General features: G+C 47.3%; 1 protein-coding gene and 1 long non-coding RNA gene across 4 annotated transcripts in view; one reads left to right on the top strand and one right to left on the bottom strand.

Moving 5' to 3' along the window:
* LOC144169943 (arylsulfatase B-like) overlaps nt 1–24,625 on the top strand; it is a 44,391-nt gene extending 19,766 nt beyond the window's left edge. For both annotated transcript variants that reach the window (XM_077699395.1, XM_077699396.1), the window contains exons 8-12: nt 10,745–11,026; nt 19,432–19,570; nt 20,408–20,711; nt 23,200–23,415; nt 24,355–24,625. In XM_077699395.1, the coding sequence (XP_077555521.1) occupies nt 10,745–11,026; nt 19,432–19,570; nt 20,408–20,711; nt 23,200–23,415; nt 24,355–24,378 (965 nt within the window). In that variant the 3' untranslated portion in view covers nt 24,379–24,625. The remainder of the gene's footprint in view (nt 1–10,744; nt 11,027–19,431; nt 19,571–20,407; nt 20,712–23,199; nt 23,416–24,354) is intronic.
* On the bottom strand, nt 1,328–4,307 carry LOC144167636 (uncharacterized). 2 transcript variants are annotated; one of them, XR_013322073.1, is made up of 4 exons: nt 4,075–4,307; nt 2,955–3,036; nt 2,399–2,485; nt 1,328–1,756 (listed from the first exon to the last, which is right to left on the bottom strand). It is a non-coding gene; the product is annotated as an uncharacterized LOC144167636 (long non-coding RNA). The 2 variants fall into 2 exon arrangements; XR_013322074.1 differs by lacking the exon at nt 4,075–4,307 and adding an exon at nt 3,738–3,958.
* Nucleotides 24,626–24,876: the final 251 nt, after the last annotated feature.

Below are 24,876 nucleotides of genomic sequence, written 5' to 3'. Positions count from 1 at the left end.
AGCTGGGTAACCCTTAATAGAGGTATACATTTTCGAAATTTTGTAACCTATAATTTATAAGGTACAAATGTAACCTATATCTTCGTAACCTTTATATACGTATACACGTAAGGGTTACGCAGTTATGGGTTACTTTGCAGCTTTCAGCATGTATACCTTTATATAAGTTACATCTACCGCCGTCCAAGGCCACACAAATTGGAAGGTGCGATGTTGCGCGCCAGGCGCGCTTTCGCCGGCGCCGCTGTGGCGACACTCCAAAGGCGCCTTTCCCGCGTGGTGAACAAACATTGCGTTAGTGGAAGATATGTGCGACCATGCTGTCCATTGCGCCGTCTAAACTTTTGCGTCGGGTGTCTTTTCTTCGCCCCTTGAATAAACTGCCGGCCACACGGCTGGGGCTAAAAGAGAAGTTACTTTTATAATTCCTAAAACAGCAGTGCCAAAAAGCTTGAGAATGTTCTCTTAATATATATGCATTGCATTACCTGTTCGATAATTGTTACCCAGGTTGTCACCCAAAAATCTTCATGAGTATTGGCGACGCTTAAGTCTTATAAACAGGCATAACTAAATTTGATGTTTGCGTCAGCTTTGTGGCGTTTAAGAAACCAGTATCAAACATGCATGATAGGTCTTTTGCTAAATTGAGCTTTAGTTAAACAACATTAGGCTTTAGTGAAACCAAGCTTGAGTGGAAACATGCACTTGATAGCATACTTCAAAAGGACGCCAAAGTTATGATAACATAGCCTTAAGCCAAAAATTATTGTCTGACAACCAAAGCCATGATTATCAAAAGAGAATTGCAGTACATGCACACATATTTGCGCATTTACCAGGAGCACATTTCCAGAAGTTTGGCATCGGTAGTTTTGAACATTCACATTTATTATTATGAAACACCTGTGGGCTATTTATTAAAAAGCAAAGCTGCGAACCACCCCAACGTTATTATCGTTCCTTAATGAGTATTAGACGAGTGCGGATTCCTGGGCGAATTGGTGTTTCCTATATTGCTTTAGACTTCCAGGTAAAAATCGGTTTATTCATATATCCTTATTAAACCTATTTATTAAATGTTGCGTGAACAGGTTCACAAACATGGCCAAATATACAAATTCTTTACCTCAATATTTGCACGGATGTATGCAAAGCATTCCGAATTGTTTGGATACTGCCATTGAACAATTTCAGGCGAATTCGAGTTTGAGGTACATTGATAAGATGGTTCTCAGGGGTGCACTTTCCCAGTACAGCGTTGTTGTCGTGGTTCCCCACAGAAAAAACGCAGAATGTGGGAAAGTAGAAAGAACATTTATTACAAATTCACTTTTTCATACAAAGCAGTGTTTATGGCTATGTTCCCTACATTCTCCGTTTCATTCAGTCTAATATTACACTTGGAATTCACTCGTCCTTACGAATCCATCTTTACACTTCCATCTTAGGTTCCTCTTTACAGTTCCACCTGAGTTGTGATTCCCACGCCAAGTTATCGTTTCTTATGCAGCACTAACAAGTTTCTAGGCTGATTGCAATCTGTCTTTTGGACAAACTTTAAATGGTATCTATAGTTTCCTGCATGAAAAAAGGCGCTTGCAAAATTCAGAGATAAGCTTCGCAATTTACGTAGTACACAAGCAGGCACAAAATCAGGGCACGTTGAAGATTTCCCTGCTTGTTCCCTGCTGCCGCAGATGGAGGTATATATGTGAGGGGCCGTCACTTGGATTTCCCCACCTTGAAGAGCCATCTACAGAAAATTTCAGAAAAAGAACAAAATGCAGTGCAACCATAAGCCCCTCACACCAAACCACAGGCATGTGAAGTACGAAAAATATATTGCACGGAAATGAAGACGGAGACCAGAGAATGAAATGAAAGGCCACACCAGAGGAGTGATTTATGGCCTTTCCTAATATAATCGTTACACAGAGTAATTTGGCAGCATTGTTCAGAACAACGCGAAGCCACTATAGTCATACCGGCCAACCTTCCCGAATTTTAATCGTGCCGTGTTCCAGTTTATCTCGCGAAATGTTTCTGCATGCTCACCCAGAACAGGCAAAAACTTTGGGCTACGAGATAAACTGACATACATTTGCAAAAGAGAAAACAAAAACGTTTCCGCGCCTTCATGTGGAATCACTCGTACACGCAACAGAGCGAACGTCGCACTAAACCCACGAAACGTGCTTTCACGATGCTGACGCCACCTGCGTCACATTTTTGGCTGTACTTAAACATCCTCCTCCGCCTCCCCCCCCCCCTCGTACTGGCAGTTTCATTTTGAACAAGGATCCCACGTGGAAGCCGAAACGTTTTTCATTTAAGTAAAGTGTTCTTATCGGTGGTTTCTTCCTCGGCTATCAGTAAAAAGGAATCGCCAACTTACATTTTCTCTTCGTCCAGATGTGTTGTAGGAGAGGATACATCTAGAACTTGCACCGATCTTCAAGTGGCATTCCCAGGAGGTCTGTACCTGTAATGACTCGAAGGGTTATTTGGGTTAAAATGTAATAGGCTTTAGAGCTGGGCAGTTGGTATACATTCATAATGAAAGAACACCTCAAACTTGACAAGACGAAGAAAAGAACACAAAACAAGTACTCACTAACAACTGGAGATTTCTTATAGAGCTATTTTAGAAAAAGAGTTCTTGTTGGCTCTGCAAAACCACGCATCCTATAGAATTGCTAGAGATGCTGAAAAACTACAAAGCTCCATGCTGAGGAAATCGTTATGTGAATTCATAACATTCATGTAGTAACGAACTGAAAGACAGAGTCACTAAACATGAGGCAAAATAAGATACGAAATATAACATCATAACACTTGAAGAAAGGCCTCGCATTTTTACAAGTGAATCATACTTTTGTCTGTGCAGGCCTGGGGGCCATCTTTACAAAGAATATTTGAAGGAATGTGTTTTAGTTATTGCATTTTCATACCGTTATTTCCGCTGAAATCAGACTTCATTTCAACTTGTGTCATACGCAGGGGAGTCCTGGTTGTCAGCTCAAGGAACACTGCCTGTAAGAAAAAACAGTAGTGCTGATAAGTCATTCCATAGGTAGCCAGATGCAACCACACTTTTTGAACAGCCAGGATCCGATGAGGGTGCAGAACCCATTTTTACACCTGCACCTGTCTCTGTGTAATTCGTCACAATTTCTGTATCATCAAAAAACAATCAAGCAGCCTGCATGCTGGCTCATACATACCACCATTCTGTAAAGTCGCTTTACTGCACTACACTAGGATAACGCGAGACAATCATTTGCCCTGCAATACCACGCGAATAAATAAACGACTGATTTGCGCGAATGAGAATAATAAACCACTTAACATGGTGGAAATGGCCCGCTGTCTCAACATGACTAACACCAAATTTACCCACTCAAGGAAAAGAATGAAAAAAATGAGGAGTGTTGTACATACGAAAACTTTTTATTGTGCCGTAAGGCAAACTTTCACAAAAAAGAGGCTTGTGCTGGACAAAAGTGAGTTTAGAAATTTCGGGCAGCATTTAGTGGACTACTCTTCTGCAGCACACACCTTGTGTTTATCCGGATATATTACTACAAGACCAATAAAATGAACACCATTCCGAATATATGCAGCGAGAAAAATGAACATTTTCCGACGACTGAAACAAAATGATAATACCCAGAGAATAGCGCGATAATATAAGACTTTAATGGGAAAAAATTCAATTATTCAAACAGAGTTACCTGGCAATTACATGGTCCAATAACTCGTCAAGTGCGCCCGATGCAGCGAACAGCGTAAACAAAACGCTCAACACATGACGAAGGCGCGCAAACAGAGCAGAAAGCAGGTCACGGGCGCCGTTATCTGTGCTTTCCGGATCGTCCGCTCTAGTCTGACGCAACGAACGCAAGCCCGTGATTTCATTCAATTGCCGTCGCGGAATACAGAAAACGTCCAGCGAAGCAACCTGTCAGGTAACGAAAATCCCTCTCGAATGCTGCAATTTCAAATTGAAAAGCCCCCAGCGAAAAGATACATCCAATGAAAACACCGAAACCGTCACGGGACTATACTCACCGAGTTCGCTTTCACTGGCGCCGGGGCAATGGTCCAACATGCGAACTTGATGCTGGTCGTAGAAGAACGGTCCGTGAAGCGCTGCCAGTCACAAATGGGCTCGCCGCAGCCTCCGCGACTCACGCCGACAAATAAGTCTTGTTACAGCAATCCTCGCTTCATCGTAGGGGTATCACAGCGGTTAAAAGGCTCGAGTGGCGCGAAAACGCGGCCACCGGGCCTGCCGACGCCGCCATTACTCTATATCCCGTCATGCAACGGAGAAACCAACGGCCGCCGGGACAGAAGGCGCAACGAGCATCTCTTAGAGGTTACAGGGCGTTTTATAGGTTACAACGTAGAGGTTACATGTCAGATTTTGTTGATGTAACCTATAAATCATTATTGTAACCTATAAATCGCTTTTAACCTCACGCTTGTAACCCTTAGAACGGACTGGGATAAAGAAAACATCAAAATGAATCCATTGTAACCTTTATTTTATAGGTTACTTCCGTTTAGAAGTTACATTATGGGTTACCCGGATTAGAGTGTAGTGGAGCACTGCACACACTGGATATCATCTGGGGTTGCCTCCTGGACTCCGTAATTAAGTATTCACACATAGGTGATGCCTCTTCGTGAGAAGGAAAGCACTTTAACTGCTTAAACAGCGACATTGTAGCAAAGAATAGTACTAAGGAAGACAGGGACGGACAGAGGGGGACATATACGGGGCGCTATGCCGGGAGGTGTCCCCCGACATTGCGCCCCATGTGTGACCCCCTTGTCTTCCTCAGCGCTCTTCTTTTGCTACAATGTCGTGCCAAGAAGCCCAAACTGGCGCTCTTTTCAACACCGACTTCTGCGGCAGTGCCGCCCCGCTGCGGTGACATACGGTAGCTCGCTGCCGCTTTTTTCCCTCGTGCACATGTTGGGAGGACTCGGCTCGGCACCCCCTCCCAAGGGGCGCCCGGGGCACTTGTACGTACACCCCAGCCCCCCCTTAGTTACGCCACTGGCTGTGTACATCATATTAGTATGAAACTCTATGGTGTACATATGTCTATGAACACGTGTGTTTTACATGTTGCACCTATCGAAATGCGGCTGCCGTCGACGGGAATCGAACTCGCGTGCTAGGGAAACACGACCGCTGAGAAACCACTGTAGGTAAAACATTTCAATGCACGACCAAAAATTTGGTAGCGTAAGCAACACTGACCGAGGTTGAGCAGTTTCGCGTGGACCTTGAAGGGCCCTGCTGCGCAAGCGCGAGGAGCATTGGATTGGATTGGGTTGGACTGGATTGGATTGGATTGGAAATTCAATTCAATTGGAGTACGGGTGTGTGGAGAATTGGGTCTGCGCATTCAAGAGGAGTGACGTCATAGCCGCGGCAGCCGCACTGGCGCCGGCGCGTGCCCAGCTGTGCGCCTCCGTTGCGCAGTAGCCAAGTCTGACGGTGCGCCGGATCCGCTTGATAGCCGTTTCGCGTGGCTCTTGGACAGCCGTGCTGCGCATGCGCGAGGAGCAGTGACTGGACTGTACTGGACTGGACCAGACTGGATTGGACTGTACTGGATTGGATTGAATTGGAAATCGTTTTAGCAGCAGTAAGCATGATAACCATCTAATCCTAGACAACCAGGAAACCTAAGAATAACCAGCTGAACCTTAGCTCACGCTACGTATATCCTGGCATGGCCGAGCTAAGCCTCTGCTAATTTTTTTTTTTTAAGCGTACCAACTTGTGGCAAAGACAACCACGTTACGTTGCCAAGAATCTGGTCTCCGAAGGGGATGATGTCTCTGATGAAGAATGCGAGCTATTATTACGCTGATGTGACGTTAACTGAAGACGGTGGAAGCTGAAGTATACGTGCTGCTTAACCCTAAGTTTTTGCATTTCAATCCACGTGCTGTACAGAGTAGAGGCTCCGGCTGATTGCCAGCTACAAAGACACTCAACCAAATATAATAAATTTCATTCAGCGTCTAACCCCTGGCGTGGTCACGCACACGCGCGCCCTCCTTAGGCTTAAAAAATTGGGCCCATCTCCCCACGAGGGGGGACTCGAGTAAATGCGTCGCGTAGGCGTAGGGGGTGGGTGTATTGCGTTAACGTTAGTGTTTGGGGGGTGGTGGTGGGGTGGTAGTGAATGTGTTAACTATTATTTATTTATTTATTTCTAGGCCCTTATTTCTTATTTATTTCTTGCTTATTAATATTAATTATTAATATTTCTTTCATACATTAATTATTACTTTCGTGATTTTGCGACTCGAGTCCCCCCTCGTGGAGAGATGGGCTCAATTTTTCTTTTTTTTTTGTGACGCAAGAAGTGAAGGCAAGGAGTAGGTTGTTGTAAGTCGTTATTTATTTATTTGTTGCTGTTGTCGTTGTATTGGACGCTGAGAACAACGGCTTCGTGGTCGCTAAAGTGTACTGTTAAGGGGTCTTTAAGCAGTGGTCGTGCGTTGCAGCAACTGGTGAAGAAGAGATCGATGCAACTGCTGCCGCGTATCAGCAGCTTCTTGACGTAGTTTGAATGAGTCAAGGATATAAGGCGCGTTCGTACCCTTTGATTCTGTGTCGCTTTTGTGGCGCAGTGGGAAGAGCACCATGTACCTCGCGTTCCGCCCACAGGGTCGTGGGATCGAAACCAGGCGCCGATAACTATTACTTTTTTTTATAGTGTAGGGGGAGGGGTGCGGACCTGTTGTTGAGAGCGAGGAGGGTAGCGTGATGCGGGAGAGGAGGAGTGGGGGAGAGGGCGCGCCTGCGCGCTGAGCTGTTGCGGACGGACGGCGGACGCTACATGTGAGTTAAAGAAATGCTCTGCATTTAAAATAAATTACCGAGCCCGGGCCGGGCGATGTGTTAAGGGCCCTGGCCTTGAAATCAGACCCGTGCAGAGCTCTAGTCTGTAGCGCGAGCTGTCTTGTGCTCCCCGCTTGAGGCGCGGATGCACATGAACTGTTTTCTTTGTTGTTGTTTTTTTTTTTGCGAGAGACACGCCCAAGCCTGGACGACGCCGGACGCTCCTCGTCATAAAACGCGGAATCACGCTTGCGGTAAACGGCCAGAGTAACTATGTCCCAGATTTTTGACGACGCCGTACACCGCGCACATTACGGCCAGCAACAACAGCTTCGCTGTGAAAACACAAACCTAAGCCTGCAAACATTTAGGATATGATGCATCAGCCCAGGTACTGTATGCTTCGTTCCAGTTTTGATTTTGTTGAAATGTTTCGCCTTGGGTACAAGCACAGCCAAAATATGCGTGCACATATGAGAACGCGAGAGCCTGTCGTACCTACTGACCACTAGCGCACAACCGTCAGCAAATTCAGATATTATGAGCGCAATGGACTTAAAACGAGACGGTCGTCAGCTCATTTAATCAACGGCGCGTGTATTTTCAACCCCTGCTTCGCGATGCCTGGGCGGGGGCGCACGCGTGCGCCGCCGCTCGATCCCGCTTGTGGTCTGGGTCAGCTTCACTGGGGTCATCAATTTTGCTGCACGCCAAAGACAGCCAAGGTGGAATCCCGCTCATATTGGCTTCCAATTTTTGCGGCGAAAGTGATAGGGTTGCCACCTTTGCCCGAAGAAAAAAACCGGCTCTTCGGGGTAGGGGGGGGGCGTGCTATATAGGAGGTTGAATTTGTGCTAACATCAAGACGCCACGGTTTTATTTTATCTTTTTTTGACATGCGATACCATTTATTGTAGCGTTTTCCTACAGAGAAATCCACATAACATTTGTACTGAAAGTGATCGAGATTTTTGTTATTGCTCTAAATGTGATGCAGTGAAAAGCAACTGCATTCCCTTGCTGACCGCGTCGGCGGAATTTCGTTGTGTTGTTCCTCCCTTTGTCCCCTTCCATCTCAGGAATCGTGCTCGGCCAAATATTATCTCTGCTCGCGTCCCATCGCACAGTTTGTCAACACATATTTATCATCGTAGTTTCTGTATTGACGCTTACAATAGGCCTAAAAAGGAATACATGTGGCACGATAGCCAAATAAAACCGGCCAGTGTTGTCCGGTTTTAGGTACAGATCGGCACGGCAACCGTCCCGCTGTTTAAAAAAACCGGTCGGGCCGGTCCAAAACCGGTCAGGTGGCAACCCTAGAAAGTGAAAGCCAATGACTATGGGCTTTTGAGAAGATGGCGACGATCCAGTGAAGTTAGGCTCGGCTCACTTTGGATGCGTTGTGATGCGCTCTGAAACGTCACCAAAACATAAAAGGGAAACAGCAAAAGGAAATGACAGTCTGGATTATTTATTTCTCAGCAAACAAGGCATCGTTGACCGTCGGACAAAACCCGAGGAAGTTACGATACGCATGATTTTTCAGCAAAACCAAAAGGTTATTCAGCCTTTAGTATCCCTTTTCGCGCTATGGAGCGCATTGTATTACGTGTTGTTACTAATGGGGCGGGAAGACGCCAAAGAATGCTTATGCATTACAAGTAGTTTGTGAACTGCCGCGTTGTTCAGTGCATAGCTGAGCAGTACTTGCGGGCTTGACACGTGCACGTGCCAGTCGTGCTTACCATGGCAGCCTCATCTTCCCGCTTCACTTTTCTCTTTTTTCTGAAGGGGGTGAGGCATGGCGCGATAACAGAAGACATGGTGAATTGATGGCACTTGGTTGCGGGCTAGTTGGTTCATGACAAATGAAGGAATAAATGCTGCGTTGGCGCGAAAGACGAGGCCGAAGACAAGAGGGAGACAGGACAAGAGTTGGTGGGCAACGGGTCTCGTAAAAGAGGCATCAATTTTTACATCCAAGCTGTAAATGGCCCTTGTTACGAATCGGCCCGCCGCCGTACTTTCCCGCATCACTCCTCGGCTGTGCGGCGAAGCCACTACGTGCGCCTTTGAAACAGGTCCCCTCTTGTCAGTGATTCATGTTTTCATGCCTCGACAAGCCCGGGCCAGACGCTTCGCTTTCGGCGCGTTTCAAAACTTCGGCGGCTGCCGGCGAGGCTCGTCTCAACGCTCTTCAAGGACACAGAGGGCCCGCGATCACAGCGGTGTCCTCTCTCCCCTCTCTCGGACTCAACGTGCGCCGATGCTACCGATTGGTCATGAACTCTGGAAAGAGCGTTGTGTGTGTCTGACCTTCGTGGCGTGTTGCCGCTTGTTGGCGTTTTGACCGTTACGGCTTTTGGGTATAAATAGAAGCCGCCCAAGCAGTGTAACCCATGCCTGTTTGAGCAGCAAATCATTGCTGTCACTCTGCTCGAGTCCTGTACTGTTACCTCGCCCGTCGGGACATTGTTCTTTGACTACGGCTCACCTCTCGCTATGAAGTAAACAGTTACGTTAGCCTACGGCTTCTGGACTTCTTCACGGCTGCAACAGCGGCTGGCCGCTCGCTCTACACCACGCTACCACACGTATGCCGGAGGCGACAGAGCTCGGCTCGGGTCGGAACACCCGCTCGCAACAACTGGTGTCAGCGCTGGGATGACACGGTTGCAACACCCTTGACTTCCTCATTAACATCCGTCCAAACAACCCCCCACAAAGATAATACAACATCATTGCCATTGCCTTATACTTTTTTCTTGGGTGATAATGGCAGAGTTCTTCTACCCAATAATTTTTATACCTTCGTAATGCTTTTGGCGCCACAACTATCGGTGTCCTCCACCTTCTTCATGTAAACGAGCTAACTTCTTAGAATTCCTTATACGTGTTCAAACTATGCAAGAGTTAAAGCCGTTCCACTCAACCCGGAAGCTGTCCAAAGTGCATAGCAGTGATTCGCCATAATGGGCTGTGGCGCCGTTATCCACTCACTGCTACCACCCACAACAATCTTCGCCTCCCTGTCTCGCTCCTTTATTGATGAATTAAATTAAGGTTTGTCCAATGCAATTCAAATTTCCCGCCTTCGCAGGGCTCGCACGCCCCCTGACTGGAACAGCGCGAGCGGTAGTTCTGTTCTTTTTGTGCCTGCTTTCATCTCGCACGTGCCGGAGCCTTACTGCGCAGTGTGGAACGCGTCGTCGCTATCGTAACAACCAATCCAACAGACGGACTGTTAAAACTCTCTAGTTTTAGCAGTCCGTCCGTCCCGTCGCGTACGTAGCTAGCGTATTGACCAGGACCCGTCTGGGCACACGGGCATTTGTTACGGTATGGGGATTAATTCCGCGGGCCTGCCTTCGCCATGTCCGCGCCTCCTCGCCCTTCCGCGCGCGCAGGCGCAGACCGGTCCCAGCAAACCCGGTAACAACGTAACGAACGGAACGGACGGACTGCTAAAACTCTACTAAATGGACGCGGGCGCTGCCGGTTACTTACACAGATTTTGGCTCAAATGTACCTGCAGTTTTCTTTGCGCTAAACAACGGGGAGATGCATGACAAGCGCCAGCGCCTCAGGAGTTTGGAACGGTTATGACTATAACAACCACTTGTTTTTCGAAGCCTCTGTTTGAGTCCGTTACGTCGGAACGCCGCCTGATTGTGGCGGCGGCTAGACAGCGCGACAGCGAACGAGCTACGATGACAGGCGAGACCCTAAAGTGCTTTACACTTAAAACATCATGGCAGCTAACGTGCGCGAGCGTGAACACACAAGGTGTGCCCTGCTGGTGTCGCAAAAATGCGTTGCAAGGAGCATCGTTAACTGAAAGCTGCATTTACTTTGGCCCCACAGGCATGGTAGACACGTTGGACCAGGCGACAGGCGTCGTCCTGGAAGCCCTCCAGGAGAAGGGCATGCTGGAAAACAGCCTCGTCATCTTCTCTAGCGACAACGGCGGCCACATTGGGGGCCAGGGTTCCAATTGGCCGCTGCGTGGCATGAAGAACACCCTGTGGGAGGGGGGAGTGCGAGTGCCGGCCTTCGTCTGGTCACCCCTGTTGGTAGGAAGAGGCCGCGTCTCCTGGGACCTCATGCACTTCGTCGACTGGATGCCCACACTTTACCACCTGGCTGGTAAGCGCCCTCCCTGTTTCCTTAAATCCCCGACGCAACGAGTAAGCACAGTCTCTATATGATTGAAACTAGAGCACGAAAATATACAGGAGAATGCAAGCACTATACCCGCCGCGGTGGCTCAGTGGCTAAGGCGTTCTGCTGCTGAGCCCAAGGACGCGGGTTCGGTTCCCGGCCGCGGCGGCCGCTTTTCTGATGAAGGCGAAAAGCGAAAACGCCCGTGTGTTTGAGATTTAGGTGCACGTTAAAGATCCCCAGGTGGTCAAAATTATTCCGTAGCCCTCCACTACGGCGCGCCTCGTCCCCTGTGTAGCGTCGGCGCGTTAAATCTCCTAATCAATCAATGCAAACACTAGGACTTTTTGTTTTACGAATCCCTGATGACTTGGGTGGCTCATTTGTACGTATAAATTGAAGCACTTATTTTGTAAATACGGCGCCAAAACACCGTTATTTTGCCCATGAAATAAGATGTAAAATTATGTATGAACGTATTTTCATGCTGGTATTTGATTTTATGCTCTGTGTGCTTTCTTTAGGTGCAGCAAATTTAAAAATTGCGCCCACCTCCCCGCGAGGGGAACCCTGTGTAGATGCGACGCATCGTGGGGTTCACTTGGTGTTTCCGTTGGATTGATTCTGAAATCGCGTGAAACGTGTCAGGAACGCGTATGATTATTGTGTTTTATGATTATTATTATGTTTTACTGGCCAATCTTGGTCAATCTCTCTAAGTGGTATGCTTGGGGCTTCGCTGTCGCAACGACCTTTACTCCATTGTTGCTGTAAGTGGGAGCTTTTTTTCTTTTATTGCAAGTGTTAATCATTGCCCCATCATGCGTTGTATCAGTAGCATCTTGACGTAGTTTGAATGAGTCAAGGATATAAGGCGCGTTCGTAGAATTTGATTCTGTCTCGGTTTTGTGGCGCAGTGGGAAGAGCACCGTATACCTCGCGTTCTGCCCACAGGGTCGTGGGATCGAAACCGGGCGCCGCTAACTATTATTTTTTTTTATAGTGTAGGGGGAGGTGCGGACAACGCCGTATGGAGGGACAAGGCGAGTAAATGAGACGCAGTCGCATCTAAAAGGGCGTGAGGGAGACGAAACCCAGGATGGAGGTTCGTAGAGAGGCCACCGTAACATGCCACTAGCTTCTGCATCTGTCTTCAGTGCTCGTGCGGCATTTGACGACTAGCGGTGGTCCATAATCATCAACATCATCATAATCAGCCAGTCTACGCCCACTGGAGGGCAAAGGCCTCTCCCATAGATCTCCAATTATTCCGGACCTGTGCTAACTGCGACCAATTTATCCCTGCAAACTGCCTTATATCATCTGCCCACCTAACTTCTTGCCGCCTCCTGCCACGCTTGCCTTCTCTAGGGATCCACTCTGTTACCCTCAATGACCAACGGTTATCTTACCTTCGCATTACATGCCCTGCCCACACCAGTTAGATTTCGCCACTCTATCTTCTTGGTGAATGATGAAGACGAAATAATGAGGTTCGTTTGATGCTCGAGCCGAGAGGACGATCTGGACTCATTCCGATGACCGACGCCCGATGCTTGAAGCAGGTGTGGGATGAGGACTGCCTTTCTTGGTTTATTTACGCTATTTACATTACTCCAAGTATTTACATCAGGACAGAATGACGGTTACATTGTCACTCTGCCTGCAGCGTCCTATTCGGCCAATATTTATAGTGAACTAGACCCCTCTCGACCGACCGACCCTGGACAAAACCCAACACTCTGGTTTTGATCCCAGAAACCACGCCTCCAAAGAGGGCGTTCAAGAAAGAGCGAAAACCCTTTTCAACATGATTCATATGGAGCACAGATTGGCCACAAGAACCAACCAATCCTAGACATGTCCCCACCTGTGGTCACATGACCCAACGCTCTAAAAAAGGGGCGTCGCCTAATCCCCCACTTCCACCACCCCCTTCCAGCCAATAGTGTCGCTCTATCAAGGTGACGTCGTGGCCGACCGCATTGCACCTGCGGGCAGCACTCGGAGCCACGCTTTCCTTAATGCGTCCGTGCCGAAAAGTAGTTCGTAAGGGCGCCTTCACTTTGAGCGGAGATAAAAACCTTAGCTAAAATTTTTTATGTGCCCGTTTTAATTCAATGCGTGAAAGAATTTATCGTCAGCTGCAGTAGCGAGTTTCAATTATATTCCTGATGGTGAATTTCTGCTCTTCCGGGTTTTCCCTCAGCCGCTTGCTTCTGGCAGCTTCTGGTTTTATGCATTGCCGGCCCCATTTCCCGCCATGGATCCCGAAGAAGTCGCATCTGAATGTGCTTCATCGTTCTCGACTGAGAATTGTGGTTCGTTGCCATCTACGCCACGCCGATGGTACAAGAAAAACAAAAGCGGCCGTGTCATCTGCAGCTGCGGACGGGAGATGATCCGGAACGCGTACGTTCGTTTGCGGCATCTTCACCCAGAGCGCAGCGTTGAAGAAACGGCCGCGACCGTGAGCGATCTTCTTGGAGTCAGCGTGAGCTTGGTGATGGACGTGAAGAAGGAGATGAAAAATAACGACGGAAATGTTGCGACGCCCTCCCGAAAGCGCCCGCGAAGCGCCGGAAAGAGACGACGCACAGAAGTGTACGACGACTTCACGAAGTGCGCATTGCGGTCGTCCGTGCATCGTTTTTTTCGCAGCAATGAGATTCCGACAGTGAAGGCAATTGCTGCGGACTTCAACGCTAGCGGCGATGTTACTCCTCTCAAGCCATGGACTGTGCGCCGCCTGCTGAATGACATCGGGTTCAGGTATGAGAAGAGGGGCCGGAACTCGCTGCTGATCGAGCGGGACGACATTGTCGCGTGGCAGCAGAAGTACCTCTACGACGTCGCCAGGTACAGGATGGAAGGTCGAAAAATCTTCTACCTTGATGAAACCTGGGTGAATGCGGGACACACGCTATCGACTGTTTGGACGGACACGACGGTTGCTTCCCACCACGACGCCTTCATGCGTGGTCTGACGACAGGTTTGAAGCAGCCGTCAGGGAAAGGACAGCGCCTGATTGTAACGCACATCGGCAGCGAGGACGGCTTCGTCAGTGGTTGCCTGGATATCTTTCGGGGTACGAAGACCGGCGACTACCACGAGGAGATGGACGGCACCCGCTTTGAAAGGTGGTTTGGCGACGTTTTGCCGCAACTGCCACAAGGTAGTGTAATTGTCATGGACAATGCCTCGTACCACTCGCGGCTGGAAGAAGCAGTGCCTACGACGTCTTCGCGCAAACAGGTCGTTCAGGACTGGCTGACGTCCAAAGGACTTGCTTGGGATGAAAAAATGCTTAAAAAGGAGCTCCTCAGCCTTGTGACCTCTGTAAAGACACGGTACATCAAATATCGTGTTGACGGTGCAGCTGAAAGGGCAGGATGTATTGTGCTTAGGCTCCCACCCTACCATTGTGAGCTCAATCCCATTGAGCTCATATGGGCGCAGATGAAACGAGGTGTCGCAGCCAGAAATGCCACATTTAAGCTGGCAGATGTAGAGGTGCTCCTGAGGGAAGAAGCTGCCAAGGTAACAGCTCAACACTGGGCAAACGCAGTTCAGCATGTGATCAGCATTGAAACAAAGTTCAGGGGAGACGGTGGAGCAAGTGCGCATGTTCAACCTATTATAATCCATCTGGATGAAGATGACATGGACTCCGACAGTGACCTATCTGGTATCGAGTCCTTTGAAGATGTGTAAGGCGGCCAGCTATTCGCCAGTGCCGCCTTTGCCCCTTTCAGTTAGTGTGGAGTGCGCAATTTAGCTTAAGTAGGTGTGTTTCCATAGCTGCAGGAGCAAGAAACTCCATCAGACAGCAGAGAAGACCAGACATGCTGTTTGTGTGCGTTATTAAGACTTATTTCTGGAGTTAACTGAGCTGCCTGTGTGTGCTGCGTAACTTGTTCATGGTTGATTGCTTTGATATGTAGCTATGAGAATCAGAAGATGGAATTGCAGTGTTTGGTTTTTATTTCATTTGCCATTACTGAATGTTGTATGCTGTGTTGTAGAGTCGACAGGGATTTTCCAGTATGATAGTGAGGGTGACAAGTTATTTCAACAATCGATGCATGATATCATTTGCTGTAGTGAACCGAGCGGTGTATTGTGTGGTGCTGGCTCAGGACTGGTTGCCTTGATATGTAGCTATGAGAATCAGAAAAGGCTGTTGCAGTGCTTGGTTTCTGATTGCATTTGTTGCAAGTGTGGTGCAGGAATTAGGCCGAATGAATGCAGTCCTGACAAGACACTGCGTGGCAGACGTATCCATAAAAGAAAATTGTACATCTCGAGCTAGAGGAAACCCACACTGTTCCAAACTATTTTCTGGAAGCAGGGCCACGCTTGCACTATGCGATAGTTTTCGCTGCACAGGGAGGATGGCTATTCGCATGTGTAGCATGAGGTGTGTGCAAGCAGAGTCAAGCGAGTTCGCAAATTCACTTCAAGCAGAATCATCTGCAGTGTGTGGCTCTACGGCTCCTTGTGCGACACTATATAAATGGCTATAAAGGCAAGTTTCACCTACAGGAAAAGACGCTAGCTCGAGTTTTCACCCCACGTTTTTTACATTGTTTGGACACTTATGCGTGTATTGGATGCAGAAACAAAGTTGCAAATTAAATGCCTACATGAAAGCATGTAACTGAACATTGTGTGTCCGTGTGGCTGGCTGAGCCAAGTTGTCTTCTTGTAGAACATTGAGAACAAATAAATCTGTTTAAGTGTCTTATTGCTCGTTTCATTTGCTATGCATAATTCAGCAGTGCGTCTGTTTAGCTGTCTGAGCCAAATCTGACAGGATACAGCAGTGAGGACAAGAAACGTTGCTTCGGTGTTTTATTTCTAATTTGATTCTATTTAGCTATCTGCTGTCTTACGCACTACTTAGGATAAATAGGTTTTATCTGTTGCCTACTCCACTGGATAAAATGCAGAATCACAATGTTAAAAACAATCCCCAAAGCTTTGGGAAGGGGAAACAAGGTTGGTTTCAATCGATCCTCCCATGTATGGGAATCATTTCATGTAGTGCATATTTGGCGAGATTATAAATTTCCTCCTGAACATATGATCCGATTTTGCCTTTGCGTAGCAAGAAAAGTATGATATGCATTGACCAGTTTCAGTGCAGCGATGTGTACCATATGTGTGGTTCCATGCATCAACTCAACCGACATGTCATCAATCAGTGCAGATCACTACGTAACCCTTCAAACAGACTTCATTGCCTGTGTTATGAAGTGGGCATCAATTCATGTTCTGTCATTGTGATTTACACTCCTAATATATGTGTAGACATTGCACGAGTTGAGTTGCGAACAGTGCTGTGGCAAGCAGCAGCTTGCTATTTGACTTGGAGCAGCGAGCTTCTCGCTCCAGCGGCCACTTGTGACGCAACAGTGAGAATGGATGAAATGCTGAGCTGTTTTCCACCCTGAATGCTCTATTTTGAATTTAGAGCACGTGCATGCAGATGACCATTGCAGCAGCAGCTTCTTACTTAAGAGACAAACACAAGGCGGGCAGTGTCTATATAGCTTCAATAATGCACATCTCATGCAAGAATTTGATTTGGTGAACAATATGCATGCGCATGTGTAGAAAAAGCTGAAAGGTGGTTTATTTGATTTCAGTGCTGCGTTTCATGTCTTCACATGCATTGTTGCAGCTGGTCATACCGGTGAAATCTAGCTAATGCAATGTCACTATCGCGAACCACAGCTAATTCACAAAGCATAAACGGGACAATGAAATTGAACTTACAGTGTTAACACTCCTGTGGAATCTTAATTATCATAGACAATGCAAACTCAAAGCAGATGCCTATTCGTATTTAATTCACAAAGGTTTTTGTCCGAAACAACAACTTAACGCACTCCAACAAAAAACAGGCGACAAAACATACTTGTGGCAATTAACACATTTAACAATGGTATCTCAGCGTAACCGAGAAAAAAAATAGAAAAGGTGGCATATTAAATCCCATCACGTAGCTAAGCTACAGCTCGTACGCATTCACGGTCAAAAAGTGCGGAAATTCTGCTTCTTGTATTTGGCAACTTGATCACAATTTGGGCGAATACGCTTGCGCCCGACATGGACTTGGGACACACGGCTCGACATATATGCTTTAACGAAATGCAGCGCGCGCCGTCGCGTGGCTCGCGTTTCGCCCCGTGCGTACTGTCCATGGCGTTAATAACTTGCTGGCGTAATCTACGAGAAATAAACAAGGAGTTATCGCCCCCTGTCGCAGACACTGGTGCGATAACGTGGGTAGCACAGACACAGGAGGTACTAAACGGTAGAACGGTACTTCACGCTCAAGGCCAAACGCCCGCACAGGATGACGACGACAGCTTCGTATCATACAGCGTACTGCAGTAACTGCAGCGGCGGCTGCTTACCGGCAACGCGAGCGCTCACAAAGCAGAAGAAAAAACACCGTAGCGATTGTCATTACCGAGCATGTTAAGAACACTGCACACAACACGCAAACAATGAATGCGACTGAACGGCATAAAAATCGTCCTCAGAGAGCCCGACGACGCCGACGGTTTGACGCGAACAGCGGAGGCGGCCATTTTGGTAGAAGTCCGGAAGCGCGGAAGAACATGTTTTGTGATTTCTTCCGTGAGCGCGGCGTGGAGGCGGTCTACCGCGACGTCACGTTGATACGGCGACACCATTGGCTGGAAGGGGGTCCTTTGATGAGGAAAAGCCGCACTTTTCTTGAGTTGTATCCGAGTATAGTACGTTTTCCGAAGCAAAGACAAGACATCTGCTACCCAAAGTCACTGACCGCACGGAGTGGTCACACCATTACGTTAAGCGGGCGGCGCCTGCTCAAAGCCAGAGCCGAACGCTTAGAGCGGTCTTCCCGCGTCTAACATCGTAGTGTCCTCGCCTTGCTGCCTCGCATTCGTCCGCGCGCGCTCGCCGGCACAATGAGGGAGTCGTGGCTAATCCCCTCCACAGACTGAGGGACGCCGCTGCCCGACTCGCGGGAAGAGCTGCTCTAAACCCAGGCGAACATTCTTGAGGCGAATGACCCATAAACGAACAGCACCTACGCCGGCTTCGCAAATCCTCAAAGACTACGCCGCGCGCCTTTTCGACACTAAGAGACGGCATCCTTTCGCTTCCCGTCAGCACGTCAACCTTGACGGAAGACCACATACCAACGCAACAGAGGTACTCGGGCTAAGCACCCCCGTTTTTTGCCACACAAAAGGAAGGAACACAAAGCATGCACTGGGCGGCCCCCAACTTCGCGTCCCTGCGGTTGCGCATGACAGCTACAAGCGGAGGCAACGCCGATACATGAGCCACCGGCGGCTTTCATTAATTAAATGGGTTAAAAACACCCATTTCTTCTTCTTAATTTATACTAATATGTCCTTAACATGCGTTTGTTTCTTGACTCACTCCGCTCTCTTCTTGTCCCTCATCGTGTTACACCTATCATCTTCCGTTCCATTGCCCGCTGAGTCGTCCTCCATTTAAGTTGAACCCTTTTAGTGAGCCTCCAAGTCTCTGCCCCATAGGTGAGTACCGGTACGATGCAGCTGTTAGACACTTTCGTCTTCAGGGACAATGGTAGGCTGCCATTCATTATCTGAGAATACCTGCCGAATGCACTCCACCCCAGTCTTATCCTCTCTCTGCCTCATGGTTGGGATATATAATCGCTTACCACTTCCACTGCATCGCCACCTATATCAAACCGCTTTGCTGTCCCTAGGCTATTGTGCATTACGTTAGTTTTCTGCATATTAATTTAGTGCATAATAATTAGACATCAATTACTGGCCGTGGTTATAAAAACAGTGAAGTTTGTATAATAGCGTTAGTTGCGCTTTAACCTTTCAGTTTTAACACAAAAGGCCTGCCCATAGCTCCGACAGCTCCCATTCTGCACTGTCTGAATACATTATTTGCTTCCCAATTTTCTTATCTAATCTTTCTATCTAATTATCAGGCTTATACTTCTAGTCTGTACGTTTACAAATATCCCATAGACTTGCAATTGCTCCGCTATGTGTCATCCTAATAATTGCCCCCTCATCTTATCTCCTTCCTCTTATATCATATATGCATGTATCTCCTACAGGTACACAAATGCACACATTATCGCCAACTGTATGTTTGATGAATAAACCTTAAATGCCTGCCCAAATATTTCCAGCACTGTCAACCAATGATGGTGTATTTTCTGTCGGTTGTCCTCGTCGTGGAGCTAGAATTGCACCGACTAGTCCAACTGCTGACCTATTTCAAACACGGGCACAATAGGCCTGCATAATTAATACACTGATTGCCCAAATTTAATTCGCAGTGGATAAATATTTTTTTACTCTGCTGTGCCCAGGAGGAAATGTTGACGACCTGGGCCCCATTGATGGAGTAAGCCAATGGGAAACGCTGTCGAGTGGTGCGCCTTCGAAGAGACAGGAACTCTTACTGGGATTCAATGTGCTCAGCAAGACCGGCGCATACAGAAGCGGCAGGTTAGCCAGTGCTTATCAATTGTTATCAACTGGTTATTTAATTCAACGAATACATAACAAGTGGCTCGCGCGCTTTAGACCACCAGTGTTACAGTGTCATTGCCTTCTAAGTCTGGGGCCTCTTTTACAATAAAATTACACAAACGCCTAGCTCGTTATATTGAAATAAAATGCGCATGGTTTCCAATGGGCATTGGGTTACTTATAACGTAACTTCATTATATCAAGGATTTCGTTGTATTGAAGCTCATTATATCGACGTTTTACTGGACAAATGCTTATGGCAACACATCGACAGTTGTCAAGGGTGGAATCTGCCCAAATTTCTTCTTTACGGTGATGCAGTATTTGCTTAGTTTGGGTGTTAACATATATAATTTTACAGCATCCAAGGTTTACTGTGCAAGATTTATTGTTTATTGCAGCAATCAGGTTTTGCACTTTCTCTCCAGAGAGAGTGCAAAATTTTTATCGCAATCAGTGGTTACAGTAGAAGGAACGCATGTGTCTATAGTTCACAAGCTACGTGCCGGACTGTGGAGGCTGCATTGTTGTCAACAGTCCCCCAACTGAGGGCGCCTAACTCACCGCGAAGAAAGCGACAAAAGGTGCCGGGGCATCGCTGATGAACCTGCCGAGAGGGGAGAAGGAAATGTCCTTTCAAGGTGCCCTTCGCGGTGAGCTAGGCGCCCTCAGTGGGCGGACTGTTGACAACAATGTAGCCTCCACAGTGCTGCATGCAGCTTGTGGCATGAACTCTAGATGCTCGCACCTGCAGTTTTGGCTTGGCGTTCCGAAACAGGATCTGTCAGCTGAGATGGCTTATGCACCTACCAGGTATAAGCTGATGGTGAACCCCAGCGACGGCAGTTGGAGTGACCTCAGGGGGAAGCCACGTGGGAATGCGTCCCTGGGCATCGACCTCGACCAACTGATGGCCGACTCGGCCGTGGCTAAGACGCTGGCGAAGTTCTACAACACAGGGACGCCTCTTGTGCCAGCTCCCGAGTGGAGGCGGTCTGCCTCCGTTTTCTGCGAGTTGGAGCTGTGGAGCAATTACAAGAGGGCAGACTCACCCTATCTGTTTGACGTGGTCAGCGACCCTTGCGAAACCAATAACCTTGCAAGCGTGCGGAGCGACGTGAGTGACCTCAACTATTAATAACCATCCTTTCACAGCGCATAAGGCTGGAAAACTTTGCGACTTTGTTGCGCAGTGCATCATCATCATAATTGTGGCCCTTACCTTCATTTTTGCTGCAAAGTTCACTTTAGCCAGTCTCCTCCTTGCACACATCTGTTACAATTTAGCGTTCTCTCCAATTACCAAAGCTAGCATTGCTAAGAAACTTTTTTCTTTCTCTCTATCGCTCTCATCATTAACATTAGTGTGTAGACCATTTAAACGTAACCGCTTATAGTGCGGGACCGGATAAAATGCGGGTTTTTGTGATCACCGGTTTGCCTCCACTAGAACTCAATGCATAAGCATACGGCTTAAAAACGCGCTTGCCAGAAGCACAATACCTTTTATATTGCGTTTTTTTTCGCGGTTTGGCTGATCCACCGGCGCAGCTGTGGCATCGTTTAAGGTCGCCAGAGAGGGAAAAAAAAATACGGAATCAGCCATACAATGCAGTGCGCGCTCCCTGCTCTAATCAACAGAAAAGAAAGGCTCCTTTTATTCGTGTGCTCCGTTTGCACTCGCATGGTAACTGCCCTCGCTTGACGCTTTCCCGAAGATAGTGATCCGCTCACCCTACCCTCCCGCGCGTGGTCAGTTGTTTCTATTAAAACGTTGTGCATATAACCAGCCGCCCTTTCACGTTTTGACCATTGGGAGATAGCGAGTGGCCACGCCGCCTTAGGCATCGTCAACAAGATGTGGGGTGAAAAAAAATCCAGCCTGCGTTCTTATCACGTTGTCCCGCGGCATCCCGTCAAAGAAACCCAGCCGGGCTCCTGCAGAACACAAACAGAAAGGAAGCTAAAGCCGCAAGACCCTTCAAGAATGGCTGATAGGGGTAAAAAAGGAGGAAATGAAGACCGCGCCTCTGTTTTCAAGAGGCCTTTGTTTCAGTGATGATTAAGAGGCCTTTCTTTGAGTGGTGATAAACAAAGAATAAGTTAAAGGTAGATTGCAATTAGGTTCGATACGAGCATGTTTTGTTATACTGCGGTGCCGCTTATAGTGCGGATTTTTGCGGCTCCCGCTGCATACGTTATAAGCGGTCTTCACTATTAACAACTCAAGGCATATGTGTCATTTTCGTGAGTGCTACAAGAAGCCTTGTCACAGCAGCTCTCGTGCGATGGGCAGCACAATAAATTACAAGAACCATATCTTTTTCTACACTCTGTAACCACTCTGTAACAATGATAAGCTCATTTTCATTTGGAAGGTCATTGGGCACATACACACTGATCCACTCTCTGTTAACAGTAGGGTGCTGCCACTGCCAAACAGCATAACTAATTTTTAACACTTTTTTGCCCACGGAAAAAGCTGCAACTTTGGGTAAGCTAGCAAATATTTTTTCCGGGTCGCAAAAAAAAAAGTAACATATAAGTGTAGAAATGTGCAATGGCAAATTTCCTTTGTGATGGTAACTGTCTCAAACAAGAATATGTATGTAGAAAAAAAAGGAAGAAGGCTGTACAGAGAAGTTTTGTGACAAACAAAAAATAAGCAAAAATACCGGTGTTGCTCCACACACAAGAAGCACAAAAAAATTGAAGATATACATTTTGTAGAGACCAGCAGTGCAAGACTCCTGCAAATATGAAATGCCTAGCTGTAAAATTTTTCGTCACAAAAAAAAAAAAAACAGTTTCCCTAGTCCGTTTCGTGTCTCTGGGGAAAGCAGTTCCTCAAACTTGTGAAACATACGTTGGCCGCACGTACATCTTCAAAAACGTTGGTTTTCAGCTCCACTTTTTTTTTTGTTCGTAGCACAACTTACAGTTTCTATACTTTTGTGTTTTCTGTGGCTTGTGTTTAACAGAGGTGTCAGCTTTCTGGCTAATTTCACACACTATTGCTTTCATTACTGAAATACGGTGCATAAAGTTGTCCTCGGAGTCAGTTTTGCTAATATCATTCAAAAATTTGCATGCAGTAGGCTTGTCCAAATAGCTGCAAATGCGGCGTTCCCACCACCGTAACTTCAGAGCGCCCGTTACATGACTCCGACAGCACTTTACTTAGTAGATGGCGCCAGCTCTCAGAACACACTTGGAAAGCATCAAAGTTGAACTTGAAAGTGTCAATAAACTACTATCGATTTGAATAGGTGTGGGCAGAAAAGTGTTTAACGACAGGTGCTGATATAAGCGAAACCACCAAAAAACTAAATGACAGTGGGTTGAAAGGCCTACAGAAGAATCCATGATGCTGTGGTGTAATTAAGAAAACAAGCCGCACTGCCTGTCGCACAATATATGATTACAAATAACTAGCAATAGCAAGAGTGAGACCACCATGAAATTACAAAAATCATGAACTAATCGTGAGCGGTGGATACCGCAATAACAACTCATGCAGATGGCTTTGACGCTTTACAGTAGGGCACGATGCCTTAACAGATGACTCACAACGGTTACTCGGGTGCTGCTTTTTTGACCCACAGCTGGTGGCCAGTCTGAGAGAGAAGCTGTTTGCCGCCGCCTCGATCACGGTACCCCCTGTGACTGAAGACGTCTTGGAGCCTGAAGCAACTCCCGAGTGCAACAACTGCGCCTGGGGACCCTGGGAAGGCAGCTCCCGCTGCAACAAGCCTCTAGAACGCTGCTGCAGCACGACACCCGGATGGCAAGATACACCGACTGATGGAAACACGTGTCCCGTACGTCCCCCCTTTTAATGTCGCCTGAGAACAGTGCGCCAATTCTTGATGAACTCTGGCTCTTTGCGGCACTGCATCTTACGGCAGTAGTCTATTTATTTCCTAGTCTCATAAGACCTCTACGGTGCAGGGGTTCTGAGTGTCAGAGTCCAGCGCTTTGTACAAGCCCTACTGGAATCTCCGGGTTCGTAAGTCCACCCGAGCGCAAATAATTTAAACTTACTGCGGAGTATGAACTCAAGTAGCACAGAAATTTCAGGGGCCAAGCCCCTTAGGGGATCGGGCTGTCGTCGTCATCTCATGTCATCGTAGCGTCATGTAGTCACAGCATTGAAACACACTCGTTTTCGAAAGCCTCGCGTTAGAACGTGACGTGTACTAAAAGAAAACTAAAACATTTAATCTCTGTGGGTAAAACGTGTACTAAAAGAACACACCGGGACGCTCGTTTTCCAATGCCTCGAGCTAGAAAGCCTTGTGCTTCAAAAACACGAGACTTACAGCCAAGCTGTATACCTCTACCCCCAATGGTTTCATCTTCGTGGGAAAAAAAACGCCAAGGCACCAAGAATACACTTACACACTCCATGCTTCGCCCCTCCCCAAGTTTCACGATAGGGGAGATGGCCCGGGATTTTTTCTCCTGTTATAAGCAGCACCTGCAACTCAAGAATCTCAATGTATTTATGAGGGGTCAAAGAGTAAAATATGGAAAAAACATTACACGTGCCCTGTCAGGGCGGGCTGACTACACCTCTTTTGCTTCCATGTGAATGGCCCTCGCAATGGTTTTACATATATTAAGTTGACCCTTCCATTTGGCTGCCACTGTAGACACTGAACTAATTACTGCATTTCTCCTCAATTAGAAGAACAATAAACCCAAATGTGGGGAAATGCAAGTCCGCCAGCGCAATGCGTGCCTCCATTTTTGTGCAGGTGAAACCCTTTTGGACAACGTGATTCATATCGCCAGCAGCACTGATTGGACCATACCAGTCTCTGCCATTTAGATGCTTCTATTCAGAAAAGGACATGTGGTTTTCACTGGCCTGCTCGCGTGTTCCGTTACGGTGTGCAGCGAGTTCCCGTGAGCTTGCTACTGACACCGCAGATGCTATCCTGTGAACACTTCCTGCAATCTTTTTTCTGCGAATTTTCTGTGATGTTAAGAAGACAGTGTGTAAATTTATTAATAATAAAAACTGTGATTGCATGCCTTTTTCTCTTTACACATTATGTTTGAGGGTAAATGGAGGTGTGAGGGGCTATTGACACAAAAAATCGGCTCAAGTTCTATGCATGCTTTCATGGTATCAGAGAGGTCACTGTTTTATGTTTGAGCGTGATCGTCATGATGGCAGCAAAAGTGCCCGGTCTCCTAACTGATTCGGCGCTAAAAGAGAAGCGAAAAAAGATTAATGAATCAATGCTATAAAATTTGCACTTGCAGGAGCTCAG

The sequence above is a fragment of the Haemaphysalis longicornis genome, unplaced genomic scaffold, assembly GCF_048455015.1.
Source record: "Haemaphysalis longicornis isolate Haplotype H1 unplaced genomic scaffold, Haemaphysalis longicornis Haplotype H1 scaffold_2, whole genome shotgun sequence".
Classification (NCBI taxonomy): domain Eukaryota; kingdom Metazoa; phylum Arthropoda; class Arachnida; order Ixodida; family Ixodidae; genus Haemaphysalis; species Haemaphysalis longicornis.
Note: the sequence above shows the minus strand (reverse complement) of the source record. Positions and strands in the feature narration are given on the sequence as shown.